Here is a 22,831-nt window from a genome sequence, read left to right as displayed (position 1 = left end):
TTCTTGGTCAGTAACAGAAAGAACAGTAAATGAAACTTGATTTCAAAACAGAAAATATGTCTCCAGAAAAAATTACTCCTATTTATAGTGCATATGTGACATGTATTGAATTTCTCAAAAACCTGTTTGAAAATGCAAACATTTTGATGTATATGGTCAAAGTGGTTAAGTCAGATTATATTTTTGATACCTTGCTATTTCACTGGGTGAAAGGAAAAAATACAGTTTTGGAGCATGGGTTTTCTAGGAAGATGACTTTTATTGAGTTTTGGTAAGGTAAAATATGAAGCGATCACATATAGCCAGAACATCGTTGATTAGGCTGTATTTTAAGGATCATTAGGCATTGTTATTGATTCCTCAGATCAACCCTATGAAGTGTCTACAATTATTATCATGTCACAGGTGATGGCACAGAAGGATCAAGTTCTTAAGTCAAAATGACTGATATCTGGTGAATATACCAGGTAGCCCGCTCTTCTAACAATGAAGTATTAAAAAAAAATCTGAACTGAATTTAGTCTGGAGTCAAATCCACACATGCTCAATGTCAATCAACTAAAACATAGCCAAACCACAGACTGGCAAATGAGAAATAAATGCTTATTTTTAAATGTTAATGCAATCTTGGGTTGTTTGTGACACAACTTTAGCAATTAGTTATAGCTACCATTTAAATAGTATATGAAATTGACTTTGAATATTCACATAACTTCCCTATATGATCATAAGGAATAAGCACAGAGAATATAAAGAATATAAATATATCTTCAAAGAGATAAACATATATAAAATATGAATTATTTTGCAAATAATTATTGAGTTTATCTCTCTCTGCTATAATTGAATTAGGGTAAAAAGATCTCTGAATCATTATCAAAGTACTAACATTTGTCCTGAATTCTGTCAATAACTAGCTGTGTGCTCTATGCAAATATCCTTATACTTTTAATTCTTGTTTTCTTCACTACTTTACATTTATTTTTAACTTCAAAGTATTTTTAACAGATTAGTAAAGAATGACAGAGGTAGCGATGTGGAGAATTTAATAAAACAAGAACTCTTCCAATATACCTGAATCCAGGTGAAGACAATGCCATGAAAGAAAAGTATCAATGAAAATCTATCTCTATGGTATAATGAACCTAACCTTTCATAGTACTGCCCTACAACAGATTCTGAAGGTACACTTTGGTTCCATTCTCTGAGGAAGTGGGGCAGATGTGAAAAGCAAGAGCCTTATATAGCCACCCTGTGGTGGTTGCATGATCACCCTGAGTGTTTGTTAACAATTGAGTACTCCCAGCTCCAAATCAATCCCTTACTGCCTTATTCTCAGAAAATGGAGCTAGGTGCTGTACACTTTCTTTCTCTTGTCAGCTCATCCGAGGTTGGGTTTTGTCAGTAAGAGGTAATGGAGACACATTGAAGCAGAGAGGGCTCTTTTTCCTGGTTTCATGCTTTATCAGGGTGTTTGGCCATGATGGCTTGGTTGCCAGCTGCATGCATGCAGGAAGTGCAGTGTATTCAGCCTCCAGCAAATTTTTGTGTCCTGTACCATTCATAGTCCCTGCCGTTTGCTCTATGCCTCTTAACAAACTGGCAGGGGTTCTTCCTGCTTGACAGTCACAGCCTGAAATCCATCCTCACCAGCTTCAGCCCTGTGGACTGTGGAGCTGCTCTGTTCCAGGCCAATTCTGTGAACACATCTGCCATGAAGCTTGGAGGCACGTTGTCTTCAATGACATTTGAATCCCACCTTCAGAGAGTAGATCTAGCTTCTTGGCCATCTGTCTTTTGGGAACTCTCTTTTAACCCTAAGGTGTTCTTACATTTTTATCTTAGTAGCCTTTCCTTTTAGTAGGCTTTCCCTTACAAATAGATAATTGTTTACTCAAACTTCCCTTGGTGTCTGTGTCCTGATTCAACTCTGACTGATAACCTTGACACCCTGGGCTGTTCAACTCTTATTTGCAGCTCCTTTAAGGGCTAAGAAAAATCAATTAATTTGAAATGTTAGTAGAATTGTTCTTTTTATTGAGGAATTTATAAAAAGAGTACTTGATATTTTGATTTTTAATTTAAGTGTAATTCATCTTAATCAATAGCAAAGGCTTAAGAAATATGTAGTATGTACCTGAGTATATATACTTTTATGTTAGTATAACATCAACACCAAGGGTGAAACCTCAGGTACACTTTTGACATTGGGTGATTATAATGCACCACTACAGATTCATCCTGGGTAACAAATGGATCATTCTAGTGAGGGATGATGATAATTGGAGAGGTCATCACATGTGTGGATAGGGGCAATAGAGTTAATCTCTGTACCTTCCTCTTAATTTTGTTGTGAATCTAAAATTGCTCTGAAAAATAACATCTTTAAAAAATTCTGAGAAAACAATTGTATGGCTTTTTAGAAATGAGAGATAATGTTCTTTAGATTGTGAGATAGCATTATACCAAATTTAGGTAACTAATGCCTGGTGTTTACAAATATATGGTTTTAAGTCTAAGCAGTCTTCATGAGAAGTTTTGTTTGTGTCAAAGTTGAAATATGGACAATTCCCATCACTTTCTGAAGATAATGACAATCTGAAATACAGAGAATTATATCTCATTAATCTTAGTAGTATACACCATAATATTTATGAATAAAAAATTTATTTGTTTATTGCCTAATAGTTATAGATCAAAATCTAAATATTTCCCTTATCATTTTCTATGAAAACACTGCAACATTTGTGTTTATATAATTTTTCACATATTAATGTTTTTCCTTGTAAGATAATTCTTTAAAGTCATAAAATGTAAACATTCTCAGGAAACTTACACTTTGGAGAAGGAAGTGAAGCTTTTTGACCACACAGATGAATTATTACTGATTATCGGGGAGATTCTAATCCATGAAGAATGAGTAAAGAAGTTCAACCAATACTATGAGAAAACAGATTTTATGATAAATCAAATAGAAGTTTTTACATTCATTTGAATTTTGTAGTAACAAATAAATTCTTTCTTACATTATAGTATCCATCTAATTATAATATAATGTATCACACTGGACACACTGTACCTACGAGTGTCTTCATAGGACTAAGTAAGAGGAGAAACTGACAAAAGCAACAATTTTGGGCTCTGGTAGGTGACAAAATGTTAAGAGTCCTTTGTGAAATATTCTTTGGAAAAAATCCTAGGTATTCAAGTCAAAAGAAGAACCTTGTAATTTTCCTGTGTAATTTTCCTTTCCTTAGGGCAGCTCCAATACTTCCTTACCTGTCATCCCAGATCAGTTACCAAGAAGAACAGTAGTCTTCACAATTGGAAAAGCTGGCTGCAAAAAGCAATGCTGCTGGTGCCACAGAGACAAACTTAATTAGTTGATTTTTCAGCCCAAAGTGCTGATATTACTCAGTCATGATAAGGAAAACCCATATTTTTACTAGTCAGAGTTTGTGGTCTTTGTTCCAAGTGCTCTGATTCTCATAAATATAATGGGAAGATACTGTATGGGAAAGTACAGCAGAAGAGTTGACATGAGCCCTCTACACACTCTTGGCAGATGGAAAAAATTATGCACACAGGGAGAGGAGACCAAAGTGAACCTAGCAGAAAGTTAAAGATGAAGAAAATTTGAGAACTGCTAGTAATATTATGATCACTTCCCTACCACACTCCCACATACATACAAACACACACACAAGCACACACATCACATGGCAGATGGTGGAAGCCCTACTGACTTGCAGTATTTGAATATAGACTTTTAAAAATATTAATGATTGACATCTAAGCTACAAATCACAAGGATCATACCCAGTAAAATAGGCAAAAAATAAAAATAAAAAAAATAATAAGATTTTGGAAAACTAAACAAAAATATCAGAAAGTCAACTTCATAGGATAAGATTCTGCAGTAAAGTTTACACAACTTACAAAAAATAATAAATCTATGAAATATGAAAGAGAATGCATGTTTATTAAACAATATTATCAAGAACATCACCAAAAGAAATGAAAAGAAACTGGAAAATAGGGATCCCTGGGTGGCGCAGCGGTTTGGCGCCTGCCTTTGGCCTAGGGCGCGATCCTGGGGACCCAGGATCGAATCCCACGTCGGGCTCCCGGTGCATGGAGCCTGCTTCTCCCTCTGCCTGTGTCTCTGCCTCTCTCTCTCTCTCTCTATGTGACTATCATGAATAAATAAATAAAATCTTTAAAAAAAAAAAAAAGAAACTGGAAAATATCTTCCATATTAGAAGGCATAAAACAGATCAATAGAAACTTTTATGCAGATAAGATTTACATTATTAGAAAAAAGCACTTTGAAGTTATATTTATGTATATATGTAAATTAAAAAATTTAGTTCAAATAATTGGATGAAAATACGATGGCAACAACTTAGCAAGTAGGATTTATCAATAGAGAAAAAAATGAATAGACCACAGAGATATTCTTGCTTTATAAATACATATCTAAAATGAAAACTTCAATAAATTAACTCTGCAGAAAACTTGAGTGGCAGAGAAAATAATTGATGAAATTGAAAAAAGGAGTAAGAGTATTCATCCCACAGGATGAGAGAGAATCATTAATAGGGTTTAGAAACCTTCAAAACAATATCAGTAAAACTAACATAGTTCTAAGTTCAACCTGAGAAGGACAAGAGAGGCAAAATAAACCAGAGAATCAATCTTACGTCACAATGTATGAATAACTTCTAAATATCTTTTAAAAATATTTATAGACCCCAGCGATTTAGCAAACTAAGAGAATGTGCACAAGAAATCCACATCTCAGGACATCATACTAAAATGACTGAAGATCACGTAAGAACACAAAGAAATACTCTTGAGGGAACAGGGTGAATTAAGAGGTGACCTAAGTCAGTATGAAAATCAGAGAATGGGTGATACATCTTTCACCTCCATCAGCCTTAGACCACGTATCCACCACACAATCCACCTCTGCCATGGATACTATTTCAGACCGGAGAGGAGGTGACATCAGCAAGACATAGCAATAGGAATCCCCAAGCTCTAAATTGCCATAGAAACAATAATTTAAAGATATATCCAGACCCAAACCCCTGTATTTTCCATATAATCATTTTTATAGGGTTGCCAAGACCACTGAATCGGGAAAGGACAGTATTTTTACAATTTATGATGGGAAACTATCCACACTCAAAAAGTGAAGCTGGATGCTTATATTTACATCATATATTAAGATTAACTCCAAATGGACTGAAGACCTAAACATACGATGTAAAATTATGAAACTCCTTGAAAAGACCATGGGAAAAATAAACAACATTGTATTTGGCAATTAATTCTTGGATATGACATCAAAAGCACAGACCACGAAGGAAGAGTCCACTCCAGACAAATGAGCTAACATCAAACTAAAATATTTCTGTGCATCAAAGGGATCGATCAGCAGAATGAAAAGACAAAATGGGAAAAAACACTTGCAAATCATATATCAGACAAAAGATTCATATCCAAAATATATAAGGAATCCTATGAATCAGTAACAACAATAAAAACCAAATAACCCAGTTAAAAAATGGGCATTTAATTAAAAATTTAAGTTAAAATTTTTTTTCCAAAGGAGATTTATAAATCATCAAAAACCATATGAAAAGATGCTAATTATCACCAATGATCAGAGAATTACAAGTCAAAACCTCAATGAAATATCACTTCATATACCTTAGGATGGATATTATAAAAAAAATAAGTGTCGTTGAGAAGGTAGAAAAAGAGGACTCTTGTACACTGCCGTTGGGAATGTAAACTGGACTGCCAATATGAAAAACATTATGGAGCTTCTTCAGAAAACTAAAACTAAAATAATATTATTATTATTATTTAAAGATTTTTATTTATTCATTCATGAGAGACACACAGAGAGAGAAGCAGAGACAGAAGGAGAGGGAGAAGCAGGCTCCCTGCAGGGAGCCCAACATGGGACTCAATTCTGGGACTCCAGGATCACGCCCTGGGCCGAAGGCAGTTGCTCAACCGCTGAGCCACCCAGGGATCCACATATAGAATAATATTATGAATCAGCACTCTGACATATAGGAAAATACATAAAATAATTGAGAACAAGATTTCAAAGAGATATCTGTACACCCATGCTCACTGCAGCATTATTCACAACAACCAAGTGGTAGAAGCAGCCCAAATGTCTACTGATAGATGAATGGATCAAGAAAACATAATAGTATGCACAAAGCAATGCAATATTACTCAGCCTTGAAAAGGAAAGAAATTCTATCACATGCTTCAGCATGGTTGAGAGTCTCAAGCAATATGGTTATAGAAATAAGCCACACACATACACACACACACACACACACAATAGGAATACACATTCACATCAGTAGTGAAACTGATAGATCCAGAAGTAAATGGTGATTCTTAAGGGTTGAGGGGATGTGGGGGAGGGGAATTACTGTATTACTATAGCTAGCAGTCTAAACTGTGTGCTTAAAGTTGTTGAAGATGCATGATATAGTTAGATGTAAGATGTGAGATAAGTATGATTCCCACTGTATGACAGACTGGAGAAAAAGCTATAGAGATAGTGAAAAGATCAGTGGTTGACAAAGTTTAGTGGGGAAGAAAGGATGGATAGGTGGAGCACAGAGGATTTTTAAGGCACTGAAACTATTCTGCATAACTCCATAAAGGTTGATACATGTCATTACATATTTCTCCAAACTCATTCAATACACAACATCAAGAGTAAACCTGATAGTACATTATAGTCTCTGGTTGATAAAAATGCGTCGATATAGGTTTATCAGATGAACCACGTCACTGAGGAATATTGACAGTGAGAGAGTCTATGCCCTACAGGTGCATAGATATATGCAGTAGGGGAATACAGGAAATCTCTTTGTCTTGTCTTACTTTTGCTATAAACCTAAAGGTGCTCTAGAAAACATTTTTTTAAGCATAGGTAATGTGAATATGGTAAATTTTATATTATGTGGCTTGGTTGCCAGAACTTAAAATATAAAATAAAGGCAAACAAAAAGAAGTGATCTTGACAGCAGGGAGAGAAAAACTGGCCATTATATTTAGGAAAATAAAATATGATTAATATATATGCTCTCACCAGAAACAATGAAGAATAAAAAGACAGGGAGGGTCAGAGCTGAAAATACAAAGAAAAAAAGAAAAAGAAAAAGAAAAAAGAAAGAAAACACAAACCTATTCACCACACACACACACACACAAAAAAAAAAGTCCTCTCAAAGAAGTATAAACTCTGTAAAACAGTCTGACAAGAAAGAAGATCTACAAGGACTCCATGACAGACACAAAACCTAAGAGAATTTCTTCTTTATGGACCAAAATATTCCAAAATATTGGAAAATTATTCCAATAATATAATATTATTATATTTTTATTAATATATATTATATATAAATATATATATATTAATTCCAAAAATATTCTTCAAGCTAATATTATAGGTCACTAAATTGTAATACAAATCTACAAGAATGAATAAAGAATAGCATTAATGGTTAATATGTCAGTGAATTTAAAAATCTGTATGCATACTTTCCTCTTGCAATTGCTGGTACAGATAAGATTGTTTAAAGTCACCAATACAATACCATATGATTGGACCTATACCATATATGAATACAATCTTGTGCTGTTATATGGCACATGGAGGGGAAAGAAAACATTTTTTTAAGCATTTGTTAATTTTGGGGGCGCAATTTCACCAGTAATGGTTCATTTCATGTCACCAGTGTGAAATCATGAACATAGTGTAGGAAGATATACATAATTGGTATTCAGAAACCAGTGCCATCTGGCTTCAGTACAACTTTGTAAGAAGTACAGATTTCAGTGGCACCTGGGTAGATCAGCTAGTTAAGTATCTGCCTCTAGTTCAGGTTGTGATCCCAGTGTTCTGAAATTGAGAGCCCTGTGTTGGGCTCCTTGCTTGGCAGGAAGCCTACTTCTGCCTCTCCTTATGCCTGCTGTGCTCTATCTCTCTGTGCCAAATAAATAAATAAAATCTTTAAAAATAGAAATACAGGTTTTCCACTCTTCTGAAAATAAAGTGTTCCTATTAAACTTTTCCTAAGCTGAAATGGTGTAAATTGAAGAAGGAATTATGATTAATTTCCATGGAAAATTTGTTGAGCATTCCATGGTCCTAAAAAGAATCTCTCTTAGACTTTTCTGATGCCTTAAAATACATATTGCTAATGGATGTAATTGCTAATAGATGCACAAAATAAATTGAGATCTTGAAGCACAGATCTTCCAAAATACAGTTGAAACCTACCCTTGATATCAAGATGCTAAGTGTAGTTTCTGAGGAACTTGACAAGGTCATTCCCACGGCTTGGCACATGTACTACCTCTATAACAGCAAAACTAACACTGAACACTATTTTCACCTTTTTTTAGCATAAAAGCAAAAATCCCCTTCAGATTTCTGTCATTCAGCAAAAATTGGCACTAGCATAGGCCTTTCATCAAAGCAAAATGATATGATGCAAATTTTTGTAAAATTTCTATAGGCATATCTGTAATAGGGGAGGAAAAGAGATATGTTAGTGATAATTTATTTACAGAATTTAGTCAGAATTAATTTGAATGTTATGGTGACCAGTTCATTGTATATATGTGAAGAGTGCCATCAGCAAGATGGGAGGCTGGGAGGTCCCAATGGTCATCAACCTAGCAAAAAAATAGTAAAAAGAAAAACTAAACAACTTCAAACTAGAAATGGTTCAAGGAATGCTCTGGATAACAAAGAATCATCAGTATACAAAATCTAAAAAGAATGTATCATACTCAACACCCAAAAACTAAAAAAATCCAGTAAAGAAAGGGGAAAAGACATGAATAGACATTTCTCCAAAGAAGACGTACAAATGGCCAGAAGATACATGAATAAAAGCTCCATATCAATTGTCATCAGGGAAATGCATATCAAAACCACAATGAGAGAATACCTCACACTGATCTGAATTGCTAGCATTAACAACAGAAAACAAGAAATGATGGCAAAGATGCAGAGAAAGGGAAACCTTCTTACACTGTTGATGGAAATGCAAACTGGTACAGTCATCCTGGAAAACAGTATGAAGGTTCCTCAAAAAGTTAAAAATAGAGCTACCCTATGACCCAGCAATTGCACTACATGGTATTTATCCAAATGTTACAAACATAGTGATTCTTAGGGGCACATGTACTCCATATTCATAGCAGCAATCTTTATAGCATAATAGTCAAAAAATGGAAAGAGCCCAGATGGCTAGAATATCACACAGCCATCAAAAAGAATGAAATCTTACTATTTGCAATGACATGAATGGAACTAGAGGGTATTATGCTAAGTGAAATAAGTCAGTCAGAGAAAGACAAATACCATATGATTTCACTCAAATGTGGAATTTAAGAAACAAAACAGATGAATATAGATGAAGGGAAGGAAAAATGTAAGAAGACAAAAACAGGGATAGAGGGAAACCATAATGACTCTTAACTATGGAAACAGATTGAGGATTGCTTGAGGGGAGGTGGGGGGGGGGGATAGGGTAACTGGGTTATGGGCACAAAGGAGGGCACATGAAATAATGAGAACTGGATGCTATATGCAATTAATGAATCACTGGATTCATCCTCTGACACTAATAATACCATATGTTAATTAAATTGAATTTAAATGAAAATTTTTTAAAAAGAAAAAACAAAACAAAGAAGTATCAAAACCTGGAGCTCAAAAACCCAGGATTGCCAAATGGCAAGTAAGGAAATCATTTTACCAGCATGACTCAACCTTCCATTGAGGGCTGCTTTGCACTTTGAGGAATCTCCTCAGAGGGAGTCACCACATGGAGAGAAGTGGAACAGGAGAACTCAGCAAGCTTTACCTTGTGGACATCTGTAGTTTTTGCAACAGAGGTGGCCCACTGATGGTGACTCCACGTGATGGAGCAGAACAGAGTGCCCCCTCTACCCTGTAACTACTCCCAGAGCAGAAGCTATTGCTATGGGGAGACTGGTCTTCAGGGACCCCAACTGCTGCTTTTAGGGATTTGGCACCATTGCAAAACCACCCCACCCCCCACCACCATATACAAGATTAGGACTGCCTCTGATTTTTGTCTACTCCTAGTCCCAGGTTGGGGCTTTGTCTCAACATTACTCGGCGGTCTCTACTGACTTGAGCCCTGCCCCCACATCTTAAGACATGCCTTGGTTGCCATTAGGGGTGCATGCTGCTGCTGCCCTGAGTCCCATCTACTGGGTTCTTTGTCCTGACTCTGGGTCTTCACTGTAAAAGGTGCTTCTACTGCTTGAACCCCACTCCCAGGTGTGGACTCTGAACTGCCATTGCTAACAACACTAGTTTGTTGCTGCCTGGAATCTTTCCTCCACCTATGACAGTTCAAGCGTCTGACCCATCAACGCTAGGGCCACCCCTTGAACCCCTTCTCATAGGTTCCGTAGCAGTGCTCTGAGTCCTCATTGCTGGTAATACAGTATTGCATCACAAAACATACTTTCAGCTCCCACATCATAGCATGAACTGTCACTTGGTGTTGGCTCCTAGAGCTCTGTGCCCAGCTCCTGGGTCTTGACACATGGCTTGAACAAACTACCACTGGATCACGCTGCTGCTCTCTTGTGATTGCTACTTGGGGCAGAGTTGAAACTTTGAAACACCATCTTTATTCTATACCTTGCTCCCTGGGCCTAAGCCCCCACTGAACCTTTTCATCACAGAGCCCATGTCACTACTACATTCTTCTAGCCAGCCAGAGTCATGGTGGTGAGCCCCTGAGGCCCAAATACAATTTCCACAGAATGCCTGCACATGCCTCCATGCTAGACACTAGTGCCACAGCCTTAGCAAATGAACTTGTACACCAACATGCAATCATTGTGGTAGTTCCATCTGTGCCTGAACCTGGATAATCAGTTCCAATACTGCTTTAAGGGCTCTGAGGTCAACATGCCACACCAGACACCAAAAAGGATTCTCTCAGCAAGAACTTCTTCCCAGGTCAAGACAGGAGAGAGTGGGATGATATGTTTAATGTGATCAAAGAGAAAATGACCTGTCAACCAAGAATATCTGATTCAGAATTGAAGAAGAAATAAAGACTTTCTCAACACGCCACAGGATGGTGTGTCAAAGTGTCAACTCTATCCGAGATGGCAGCCAGAGGAGAGCAGCAGTATGACTCCAGTGCTGGTCTGTTAAATCATTTGTCAGAAGACATTTTAACTATTAGACCTGGCCTACAGAAATGCTAAAGTGAATTCTTTAAGTTTAAAAAAAGAGACATAAATATATCAAATGAGCACATTGTATACTTTAAATTTATACGAAGTCATATGTCAATTTCTTCTCAATTAAAAAAAAGGGATATATTGAATATATTTGTAAGGCCAATAGATCCTACTAAGGAAATAGCTTAAGAATATAGCTAAGACATAATAGTGGAATTAAAATGGAATACTAAAATATGTTTAATATAAAATATGTGAGGTAGGGTGGAAGAGAAACCAAGACATAAAAATAAATAGGAAAATGGTAGACCTAAATCCAATTACCCCAACAATGACATTCATATGAATTAAATAATTATTGTAATCAAAGATAGAAATTGTCATCCTGAATGAGATTATGATTCATCTATATGTTCTCTATAACACACACACGTTAGACTCAAATGTACAAATAGGTGTAAGTAAAAGGATAGCAAAAGATCGACTCTACAAACATTAACCCCATAAGTGAGCAGAAATGATTATTCTAATAACAAAGTAGCTGTTAAAACAAGAAGTATTAGAAATTAAAAGAAACGTTTCAACCTATTAAGGCTGTCAATATAAGAGGAATATAAAGTAATTATAAACATGTATTATTCACCTAACAACAGAACCCTCAAACACATGAAATATAAGCTGACAGATGTGGAAGGTTAAATAAACAAAGCAATGAGCATAGTTGGATAAACTGACAGATGTGGAAGGTTAAATAAACAATGCAATGAGCATAGTTGGAGACTTAAGAGCTTTTCCATCAGTGAGTGAGAGAATAGTTAGCTAGTCACAGAATCAGGAGACCTATGGAAGACTGTCAAAGCACTAGGAACCATCTCTACATAACTGACATATATTGAAAGTGGTTAAGGTTATATATAAGGATCAAACATTTAAAGGATGGAAATAATAAAAATATATTCTCTGAAAACAAAGGAACAACAGAAAGAAATTTAAGGAATTTCCAAACATGTAAAAGATGACCCAACATTGAAAAATTTACAGTTCAAACATGAAATCTGTGAAGATGCCTTGTATTAGATGATACTAAATTGAGAATACATTAAAATTCTTAACATGGAACCAAAGTGGTGTTTAGAGACAATTCATACCTTCGTCACTGTTACTCAAAAGGAAGAATACTATGTATGCATGACCTGAGTAGCTTTCTTCTTAAGAAACTTTACAGAAGGATCCCTGGGTGGCGCAGCGGTTTAGCGCCTGCCTTTGGCCCAGGGCGCGATCCTGGAGACCCGGGATCGAGTCCCACGTCGGGCTCCTGGTGCATGGAGCCCGCTTCTCCCTCTGCCTGTGCCTCTGCCTCTGTGTGTGTGTGTGTGTGTGTGTGTGTGTGTGTGTGTGACTATCATAAATAAAAAATAAATAAAATAAATAAACTTTACAGAGAAGAGCCAATTAAAGATATAGAAGGTAGAAATGATAAACATACATTTAGGTGAAAGCTGATTGTGAAGTATCAATAGTTAACTCATGCAAGCCCTATATGAATCAATGCCCAAATATATCCAAAATCATCAGCAATAGAATGGATGAATACACTGTAGTAGAATCAGACAGTAGAAGAGTAAGGAGTATGGACAAATTACAGCTTCATGCAACTATATTAATGAATTGCACAAGCGTAGTTTCACTTGAAGGAGTCAAAAATAAAGTATGCATACTGTATGATTCCATTTATATAAATGATTGGTAAACAGAGGTGAGAACACAAAGAGGCATTTTGCAGTGCTGGTAAAATTAATTTTCTTATTCTGTGTGATGATGAGACTTGAAAATTCAGCCATCTGTTGACATGCATTAAGTATGCATCCATCTGTATGTACATTATGCCACAGTAAAACTATCATAAGAGAATATTATGAAAATATGCAAACATATTTAAAACTATACATAAAATTGGAAAAATCCTACCAAATACAACTTGTGAAAACCAAAACCAAAGGAAAAAAGAATATCAGAAGTGTCTTACAACTTCTAGCACAATTTTATCTGCAAAGCAGAATACTTTTTACAACCATTTACAGAATGTTTAGATGCTTATGAATGAAGAAAATGTAATGCTGATCAAATACCAAAAAGAAATCCTTGTAGGGAAGAAAAAAGTTGCTAAAAAAAAATGTGTTATATGCATTTTGATGGAAATACTTTTAAAAAAAGAAATTACATGTTAGTGGCAATAAAAAATAGATTTGGACAATATGTAAAATAAAGGACTATGACATAAGTAGATTTATTGAAGCAATACCATGTTGGATGGATTTCCATTTGAAATTCCATAATCTTAATCCATCACATGAACAGAGCAAAGAAGATCAAATCATGTGATTTCTCTGATGCAGAGGCAACTGAAAAAACTAATATCTATTCTTAATTTAAAAATAAAATTTAGAAAGATAGAAATAAACAAGGAACATCTAGGCAAAGTTCTAAAATAGATACAATAACTGAAAAAGAACTGTTATGAACGTACTGTTTACAAAAATAATGGTTTTTAAAGTGTGAAATTGACATAAAAATACATAACAAGATTAATGAAACAGATTGGAGAGTACAAATTTATACATGCATATACATGGAATGGAGATTTCAACAAAGATGCAAAGTCAGTCAGTGGAAGAAGTATAATCTTTTTCAACAAATGTTGTGGCTGGGCACTGGGTGTTATATGTAAGTGATGAATCACTAAATTCTATACCTGAAACTAATATTGTACTGTATGTTAACTAACTGGAACTAAAATGAAAACTTGAAAGAGAGAAAAAAAAACAAATGGTTGTTGAAACAATTCAGTATCAAATCATATTAATGTTTATATACATTATACTATAAAAATGTTAAAAATTGCTCATACATGAATGTAAACTATAAAATTTCAAGGAGATGTATTAGGAAAAAACACACCACTTAAAGAGGGACAAAGATTTCTTAGAACACTAAAAACATGATCCATAAAAGAACAAACTGATCAAGTGTAGTCCATCAGGATAATTTTCTCTTTGAAGAGAAAAGAAAGATAAATCATAGACTTCAGAGAAAATACAAATCATACATCTAATAAAAAAGCCTTGCTGCCAGGATACATAAAGAATTCTCAAAATACAATAATAAAAATTAAATATATAACCAAAATATTTTAGTAGTTAACTTCATCAAAAAAACATAAATGGATGGGTAATGAGTATGGGAACAGATACTCAACACTGTCAGTCTTAGGAACATTCATATTAAGACCACTACAAATCAGACTTCCTGTTCTGGAAAGATAGAGAAGATAAGTTTTTCACTATTCCTCCCATCAAATAGAGCTGAACCCCCTGGATATGACAACATGAGAAGATTTAGACAAGTGATGAGAAAGCTAACAGAACTGGGCACTCCAGATGCAAAGAATGACATGGTGGTGAGCACCCTGGAATTTCTCTTTACCTCATATGTTCCAGACTGGTGCCAGAGAGGCTGGCAACCCAAGGGCACCTGTAGGTACAGAAAAAGTTCCCAAAATGTTTTTTGTCTCCAGTCAAAATAACAGAAAAAAGTCATGCTAGAAGGACAGAAAATTTTTAGATGCTAAGTGCAGTATTCCAAATGAAAACAATGGACTATTCAGCAAAAATATCACTTTGGAATGTAGGGGAAATCAAGACATTCTCTGATAAAGGAAAACTAAGAAAATGTGTCACTCCAGTCCTACTCTGAAAGAACTGCTAAGGGAATTATCTAAACAGGAATTAAATGATAATGGAAGGAATCTAGGATCATCAGGAAAAAGAACAAAAGACAGAATAAAACTATCCTTAGGTCTAATGGACTTTCCTTCACCTCTTGTGTTCTCTAAATTGTTTGCTATTTGAAGCAAAATTATACCATCCATGTGACTCTCAATATAAGTAGAGAAATATTTAGGAAAATTATAAATAGAGCACAGTAAAGGAATGTAAAGAAAGGTACGGGTCTATATTTAAATCAAAATGCTGTGGGTTGTGAAAGACTGTGGATTGTGATAGACTGTATAGACTGTGATATATGTATATATATGTATATTATATATGTATATATAATTATCTAATGATATCTAGTGTCTAGTATCTAGTATTTATATTATAAAGCAGATTAGATCATATACGGACATATATGCAGGTTTATATATATAAAGTTATTTATGAAGAAAATATCTACTTTGCTATAAATTATACTCCACAAATTAGGTCATGATGTAGAAAAGTGTAACCTTTTATTTTATCTCACAGCATCACAAAAAATAAATTCCCAATAGGTCATGAACCCTATTTAAGAGTTAAAAAATAAAGAAATAAAGATAGATAAATCCTGGAGAGTAACATAGGAAATTATATTCATGTCCGTTGACTGACTTCTGAAATCAGTCCAAAGTAACTACTAAAACCCAAAATGATAAATTGGACCAGAGTAACATTAATAAATTTTTGTCATTAAAAGACCCCAATTTCAGAGTAAAAATGCAAGTCACAGAGTCAAAAATCCATTTGCATCTTATAAACTCAGAAAAGAGCTCATATCTAAAATATTACAGGAACTTTTTTTTTTTTTTTAAGATTTCATTTATTTGACACAGAGAGAGCACAAGTATGGGGAGTAGGAGAGGGAGAAGCAGACTCACTGTGGAGCAGGGAGCCCAATGAGGGACTGTATCCGAGGATCCTAAGATCATGACCTGAGCCAAAGAAAGGCAGACACTTAACCAACTGAGCCACACAGGCGCCCCTAGAAGAAGGACGTCTAAGAAGGAAAAAGAAGACACCATCTCATAGAAATGGGCAAGAGACATATTCAAGCACTTCTCATCTCACAAAAGAGAATATTCTAATGATTCACAGCCCAGAAAAATGGTGTTATAGAATCACCAGAACTTATTATATTAAGTTTTTTGAGGCTACTGAGTTTTAGAACAAGGGACTATTTTGTATAACGTGTATTTACACAATAAACTAGAGAAATATAGGGATAATTTCATATACTGAAATATATACGTATATGTGACCATGTAATTTCATACTAATGCTTAGAGGAAAATAATCCTCATATAATTATTAATTAAATTAAATATAATATTAACTTTTAAGTTTTTAATAAAATCTGGAAACATTTGAAATCTTACCATGTCCTCTTCATCATCTATGCAGAGCAGGTTAGAGTTGTTAGAAGCACAGGATGCCAAACTCTCATTCCATGGTTTTCTTTCAGTGCTAATGTAATAGCAATGGTTGGAATATGTAAACCACTCTTTCGGACAATGACCACAGTGATAAACTAAAGAAAGATTATAAAATATCATCCAAAAGAAGTTTGAATATTAAGAAATTCAAATTAAGTTACATACTTGCATATGTATACATACCCATACATGCTCACAGGATGGTATAAATAGAACAAAATTGGCTCATACACTCAGCAAAGAATGGCTGGTCTAGCATTCCCTAATGTATATGTTCATATAAAGCAAACACACAAAAATATCCATTTCTACATGACCTGAGAGTTTACTGAATGAAATTACTATTTAAAAAAATAGTAAAATGATTCATTTCTTACCATGCTATATATAGCAGGAGTGAAATTAAGGTAACAATGGATATGGAGATTTAAATGAGTATTTATTCAGATTGTTCCATTAAAAGTAATACCCTCCTATAATCATTATTTCTGAGTTTATTACATGATTTTCTAATTTATTTTTCCATAAATAATCCATTGTCATCTTTTCCTAGGCTAAGATAGAGATAAAATAGAAATTATACTAACAACAGAATTTTGAAAATGATGTTGTACCTCTCTGGTTCCTTGTTTCCAGATATGTCTTATTTTGCTTCAGTCCTTTAGTAGCTAGAAAATTTAAAGCAATCCTCTTAAAACTTAATATTAAACTAAATAAATCATATGATTCGAGTTTCTTAGTTTGAAATTTAGTGTATTGTTTAGGATGAGAAAACTCTGTAATAAAATTGATCTTACCAGTTAAAAGTTAATAAAATGATGAACACATGGGAAAAAGTATTTCAAGCCTGAAGAACAAACCTCACCACTCCTACAGTATTTGATTTAACTAATCTCAAGAATTAATTTGTATATCTCAATAAGGCCTCTTCTATAACTTGTTGAGGTATGAAATCTGAACATATTCATAATAATCTTTACCTTATTGTTATTTCTAATGTGACAAATCCAAAATAACCATTCCACACTTAGCATATGGGCATTAAAATGAGATAATACAATTCAATAATGTTATGCAATATTTCAAGGTATAACGGGTACTGATGATGATCATTAAAGTGAAAAATTCCTTTGTAGTCATTCAAACACTTACAGAGAATACCAGCTATTGTGACCACAGTGGACATCAAGACAAGGCAGATGATTCCCAGGATCCCAGCAATGAGCTTCTCTGGACATAATGGTAAATATTAGGAAGAGAAATGAAAACACTGACAAAGGATGGATGGAAATAATCATTTAGGAAATTTACATACAAGAGAACCAATGATGCACAAGGAGTCACATATAAAAACATGGCCCCCAAACTGTATCGACCATTGTAATCTTCTCTCAGAATATATCGTTGCAGTTGCAGTAAATCTATTACCCCATAAGATGTGATAAAGACCACAAATTACAATTCCTGAACACAGTTAGTTCTCAGTTTCAATTATAGTACCATATCCCTACTCCACATTCTGATCCTCACAAATGAAAAATATAGATCATTCCCTACTTGTTCACCTATGCCCCTGCACCCCAAGAGTACATCCTAGAACAGTTATGCTGTGTGTGTAGTGAATGTTTTACCTTTGCAGTGGTAGTACTTTCCATTCTCTTGAAGATCCCAAGAAGCATTTTGAAGATTTAATTCTGCATAGGTTATTTCCTGCTCAGTTACTGAAGTGGAACACTTAGTGCCCTTAGCTTTCATTTGCTGTCTTTTTGAGTTTTTCATGATATTAAGTTCTCCATAGGTAACCCCTTGGTTATTCATCTCTTCAGGTGAGTAGTGGCAGGCACAGTGCTGAGTGGAACCGAACTGAAGGACTTGATGAAGAGTATATGTAGTGACAAGACTGCTAGGACAGTCACACGGGGTGGAGTGTAGGGTGAGTGAGTTCATTTGCAGTTGAACAATGTAAAATCTGGTACTAATTTCCTTACATCTTTGAAGAACTGTTTTATGATAGAATAGGTATCTCTACAATGACGTTCTATGTTTGACACAACAGTATTGACTAAAAAATGTAAAGCAATAAAGTTGTCAAGGAGAAAGCAATTCAGGAATAATATTGTCCTTAATATAAGGTCAGATTGCACAGAAGCACTTCAATGGTAGTAGAACAACTGTATTAAAATTAAAATGCTGTATCAGAAAAAATGCTATACCAACTTTTTGGACAATTTTTAAGTCCATACTGGTTAAAAATTGAGTGCTCTAAGATTAAGGAATACTAGTTTTAGCACAAGTAGGAATTTCCTGTAGCAAATGACTTTTATTTTGGACTTATATTTCTTTACTAAAGGGTAATGCAGTGCTATCAAGTGAATTTTTACTTTGAATAATTGTTGAGTTATGAGAAATCATTAAATTTTAAAAGAAAGATTTTATATTTTGAAAAATGTCACAACACGTAAACTTCTTAAACCTGAACCATATTGCAAACAAAAAAACAATAAATATTTTTTGAAGTACTTATTTAACACCAGAAATTGACATTGATTTGATGGCAAAGACATGAAACCATGAAATGATAAATACAAGTGTAGATCTTTTGGAACAAAAGATAAAACAAGTGTAGATATTTTGGAACAGATGGAACAACACTGTTGGTACAAACTTCTAGAAACATCTATGAATGTCAAAAGCTGTTAGGGTGGTTTAATTGTATACAGAATTCCAATAAATTAAATCAATATATTTTCATAATTCAGTCAATGAACTCTCCAGTCAGGGAGATCTGGAATTCCTCGTAGCTCTCAAACTTACAAAGTATGACCTTTAACAAATAACTTCCTGTCTAGCTATCTAGTTTTTACTAATCTAAAATGGGAATTAAAAAAAAATTAAAAAAAAATAAAATAAAATGGGAATTAAAATATGTATAAAATAATATATATAAAGCACTTAATACTCCACCTGGGTTTCTAAGCTGTCAGTTATACATCATTTATTTTGATTATTTATAGCAGAATAGTCACATTATCAGTACTCATTCATATCCTTTAAACCATGTAACATAATTCACTAGATAGAGGTGTCTTTCAGTATTAAATAACTTCTTTTACTAAAACTTATTCAACTTTTTAAAAAGTCTTGATTGTTTATACTTAAATTCAAATTAGCATTTCATAGAACGTGCCTCATTTTGCTTTTTATGAAAAATCAAAGCACTTCATCTAAGCAAATGTATGAAGAGTTACATTTGATTGTGATTTGATGGATTCATTTTAAGAATCAATTTTTAAAGGCTCAACTAAATATAAAAAATTTATCTGATTATATCTATAACTAATGAAAGTCCAAATTGAGTTCCTTGTCTTGATGCTTATGGGATCTCATTTGAGTTATCTTGATTTGCAAACAGTTTGTGCCTGTGTATATGCATTTACTTACTTCTCCTCAGGCAAGAATTTGAATATTTTAAGAAGTTCTCCAATGTATTTCAAATTCACTTTTGTTTGTTACTCTGAATTGCTGGAATAAAGATACCAATGTTCTCTGTGATTTAATTATATATTAATTGTACCTCAGTTGCACCCCATCCAGCATTTGTATCTCCCACTAAATGAGGTGTCTAGGAGAGAGACAGGGCAGTAGTGACACATACCTTCTGTTGGCCAGTCTTGCATCTTCCAGTGGGAGGTCAGACAATATCTGTGGTCTTCACAGACTGCCGGCCCTGTGAGAACCCAGAGTGAGGCAATAGTGGAAAAAGTTGATTTCTCATCAATGTGTCACTTAAAATTTGAACAGGAAATTCTTACATTTTGAAGACACTTTATCTCATCACACACGTTCAGAATGTCTGAGACTTTCAGCTTGTAGTGTGTCATTTAGTTTGTCCCTTGGTAAGTACCTCTGAGAAATTGTTATGTTCCACAAGATATTGAGGTCAGAGACTTGGCCACCCAGGCTGTCACTCACTTCCATCTGATTCACAAACACGGAGGACTTAGGCCTTATGAGAAATGTCCTAGATGTTTAAGTTTTGCTTTTAAACAAGGTTGCTAAATCTTGGCATTACATTCTTCTTTCTAATGCTCTTGCCATGTCACATTTATTATACTGAATATATTTTAAAACCATCATCCAGTGACAGATATTTAATGATACTTGACACAAATTTTGAAGACTTGCTATAATCAATTTTATCTCTGTTGCAATGACATCAGTTTCCATACTTCTCAATTTTTGACTTTGTTAATATACCTGCAATTAATTTTTTTGTTATTTGTAAGTAAGTTATTTATGTTTCTGCTTTAAAAAACTAAATTTCTGTGTGAAGGAATAAAATTGAACAATAGCATCATACCAGATTTGAATATTAAATAATTATTTATATTATTATTTATTCATCCTTCAATGATAATTGTTGCTTGTATTTTGATAGGAATATTTGTTGTAAATTAAGAAAACCCTAAGACTATGTAGGGAGAAAAACAAATGTAATTTTTGAAAATTTCACCTCACTGAAAAAATTGGGAGAGGCCAGAGAAAGTACTTTTAAAACACAATTAAATGACACATGAACATCAAAAGAAATAAAACATTAAATCTAAATTGCTTAATTTGCAGTAACGGAAATCTTTTCCTGTTTTTTACACTATTGGAGTTCACTTGCAAATAATTTTTAAGGAAATTTACATGTGTATTTGCCTGGTCTGTATTTCTGTGTTTTGTTTCATTCTGTTTTATTTTTGCAAAACTGAATGACAATTATATTTTCATGTATTTATTTTTAATGATGGACAATTGACATACAATATTATATAGTTGTAGTATAAACATAGTGATAAAAATTTATATAGCTTCTGATACAACCATTATGATAAAGCTCACTACTATTTATCACCATAAAAATTCATCCAGCATTACCCACTATATTCTGTATGCTATGATTTACATTCCTGTGACTTATTTATTTTATGACTGAAAGATACCACATACTTCCTTTCAACTGTTCAGAATTTCCACCCCACTCATGGCAATCACAACTTTTATTTCTCTACATATGAGTATATTTCAGTTGTTTTTTGTTTTGTTTTGTTTTTAGATTTCACATTACTAGTTAAATCATGAATTATTTGTCTTTTTATGTCTAATTTAATTTAGCATAAAACCCTGTAGGTCTATCAATATTGTCAAAATGACAAAAAAATTCATTCTTTTTTCATTGCCAAGTAATAGTCCAGTGTGTGTGTGTGTGTGTGTGTGTGTGAGTGTGTGTGTGTGTGTGTGTGTAGCTGCTATTTATGCATTTATCTATAGTTGGACACATGGGTTGCTTCCATATCTTGGCTATTGCATGTAATGCTGTAATAAATATATGGTAGTTATATCTCCTCAAGTGAATGTTTTCATTTTCTTCAAATAGATACCCTGAAGTGGATTTTCTGCACGTTATGGTATTTTGACTTTTAATTTTTTGAGGAACCTTCATAGTGCTATCCATTGTGACTACACCAATTTAAATTGCCACCAACAGTGCACAAAAGTTATCTTTCTCCACATCCTGTCTAATATTTTTTATTTCCTGTTTTTTTTTTGGTTCTGACGTGTGTGAGGCGATATCTCTTTGCAGTTTTGGTTTACGTTTTCCTAATGATCAGTGATGTTGAGCATCTCTTCATGTGTCTTTGGCCTTTTGTATATCTTCTTTCCAAGGATATCTATTCAGGTCCTCAGCCTATTTTTTTTAAATCTCTTGTTTTTGTTCTTTTGGTGTTGAGATGTAGGACTTCTTTATATATATTGGATATTAACCCCTTGTTGATATATCATTTGCATTATATATCATATGAATTTGTTACATTTATTAGGCTGCTTTTTTGTTTTGTTGAAGCTTTCCTTGATCAGCATAAGTTTTATACCTTGATGTTATTTATTTTTCATTTTGTTGCCCTTACCGAAGGAGATATATCCAAAAGAGTAAAATTAAGATTTATTTCTAAGATTTTGTCACCTATCCTGTCTTTAGAATATTTATGGATTGGGACCTTATTTCTAGATCTTTAACTTATTTTAGGTTTATTTTTGTGTATGATGTAAAGAGTGGTCCAGTTTTATTCTCTATCACAAAGTCCTCCATTTTTAATACACCATTTACTGAAGACTCTTTACCCTATTGTCTATTATTGCCTCCTTTGTCATATACTTATTGACCATATAAATACAGGGTTGTTTCTAGACTTTGTATTCCATTTCTTTTATCTATATGTGTATTGTTGTGCCATACTGCACAAA

At 34.0% G+C, this 22,831-nt stretch overlaps 1 protein-coding gene across 1 annotated transcript in view; it reads right to left on the bottom strand.

Annotated features, from left to right (window-relative positions):
- Positions 1–239: 239 nt before the first annotated feature.
- LOC112665383 (uncharacterized) overlaps positions 240–22,831 on the bottom strand; it is a 49,915-nt gene continuing 27,323 nt past the window's right edge. Inside the window, exons 7-13 of the mRNA XM_049102494.1 lie at positions 20,196–20,267; positions 17,693–17,770; positions 17,155–17,208; positions 16,484–16,635; positions 15,986–16,039; positions 2,837–2,940; positions 240–2,598 (exon numbers count right to left, since the gene is read on the bottom strand). Of these exons, the coding sequence (XP_048958451.1) occupies positions 2,472–2,598; positions 2,837–2,940; positions 15,986–16,039; positions 16,484–16,635; positions 17,155–17,208; positions 17,693–17,770; positions 20,196–20,267 (641 nt within the window). The 3' untranslated portion in view covers positions 240–2,471. The remainder of the gene's footprint in view (positions 2,599–2,836; positions 2,941–15,985; positions 16,040–16,483; positions 16,636–17,154; positions 17,209–17,692; positions 17,771–20,195; positions 20,268–22,831) is intronic.

This window comes from Canis lupus, chromosome 27, assembly GCF_003254725.2.
Source record: "Canis lupus dingo isolate Sandy chromosome 27, ASM325472v2, whole genome shotgun sequence".
NCBI classification, from domain to species: Eukaryota; Metazoa; Chordata; class Mammalia; order Carnivora; family Canidae; genus Canis; species Canis lupus.
This window is presented reverse-complemented; position numbering and strand designations above follow the sequence as displayed.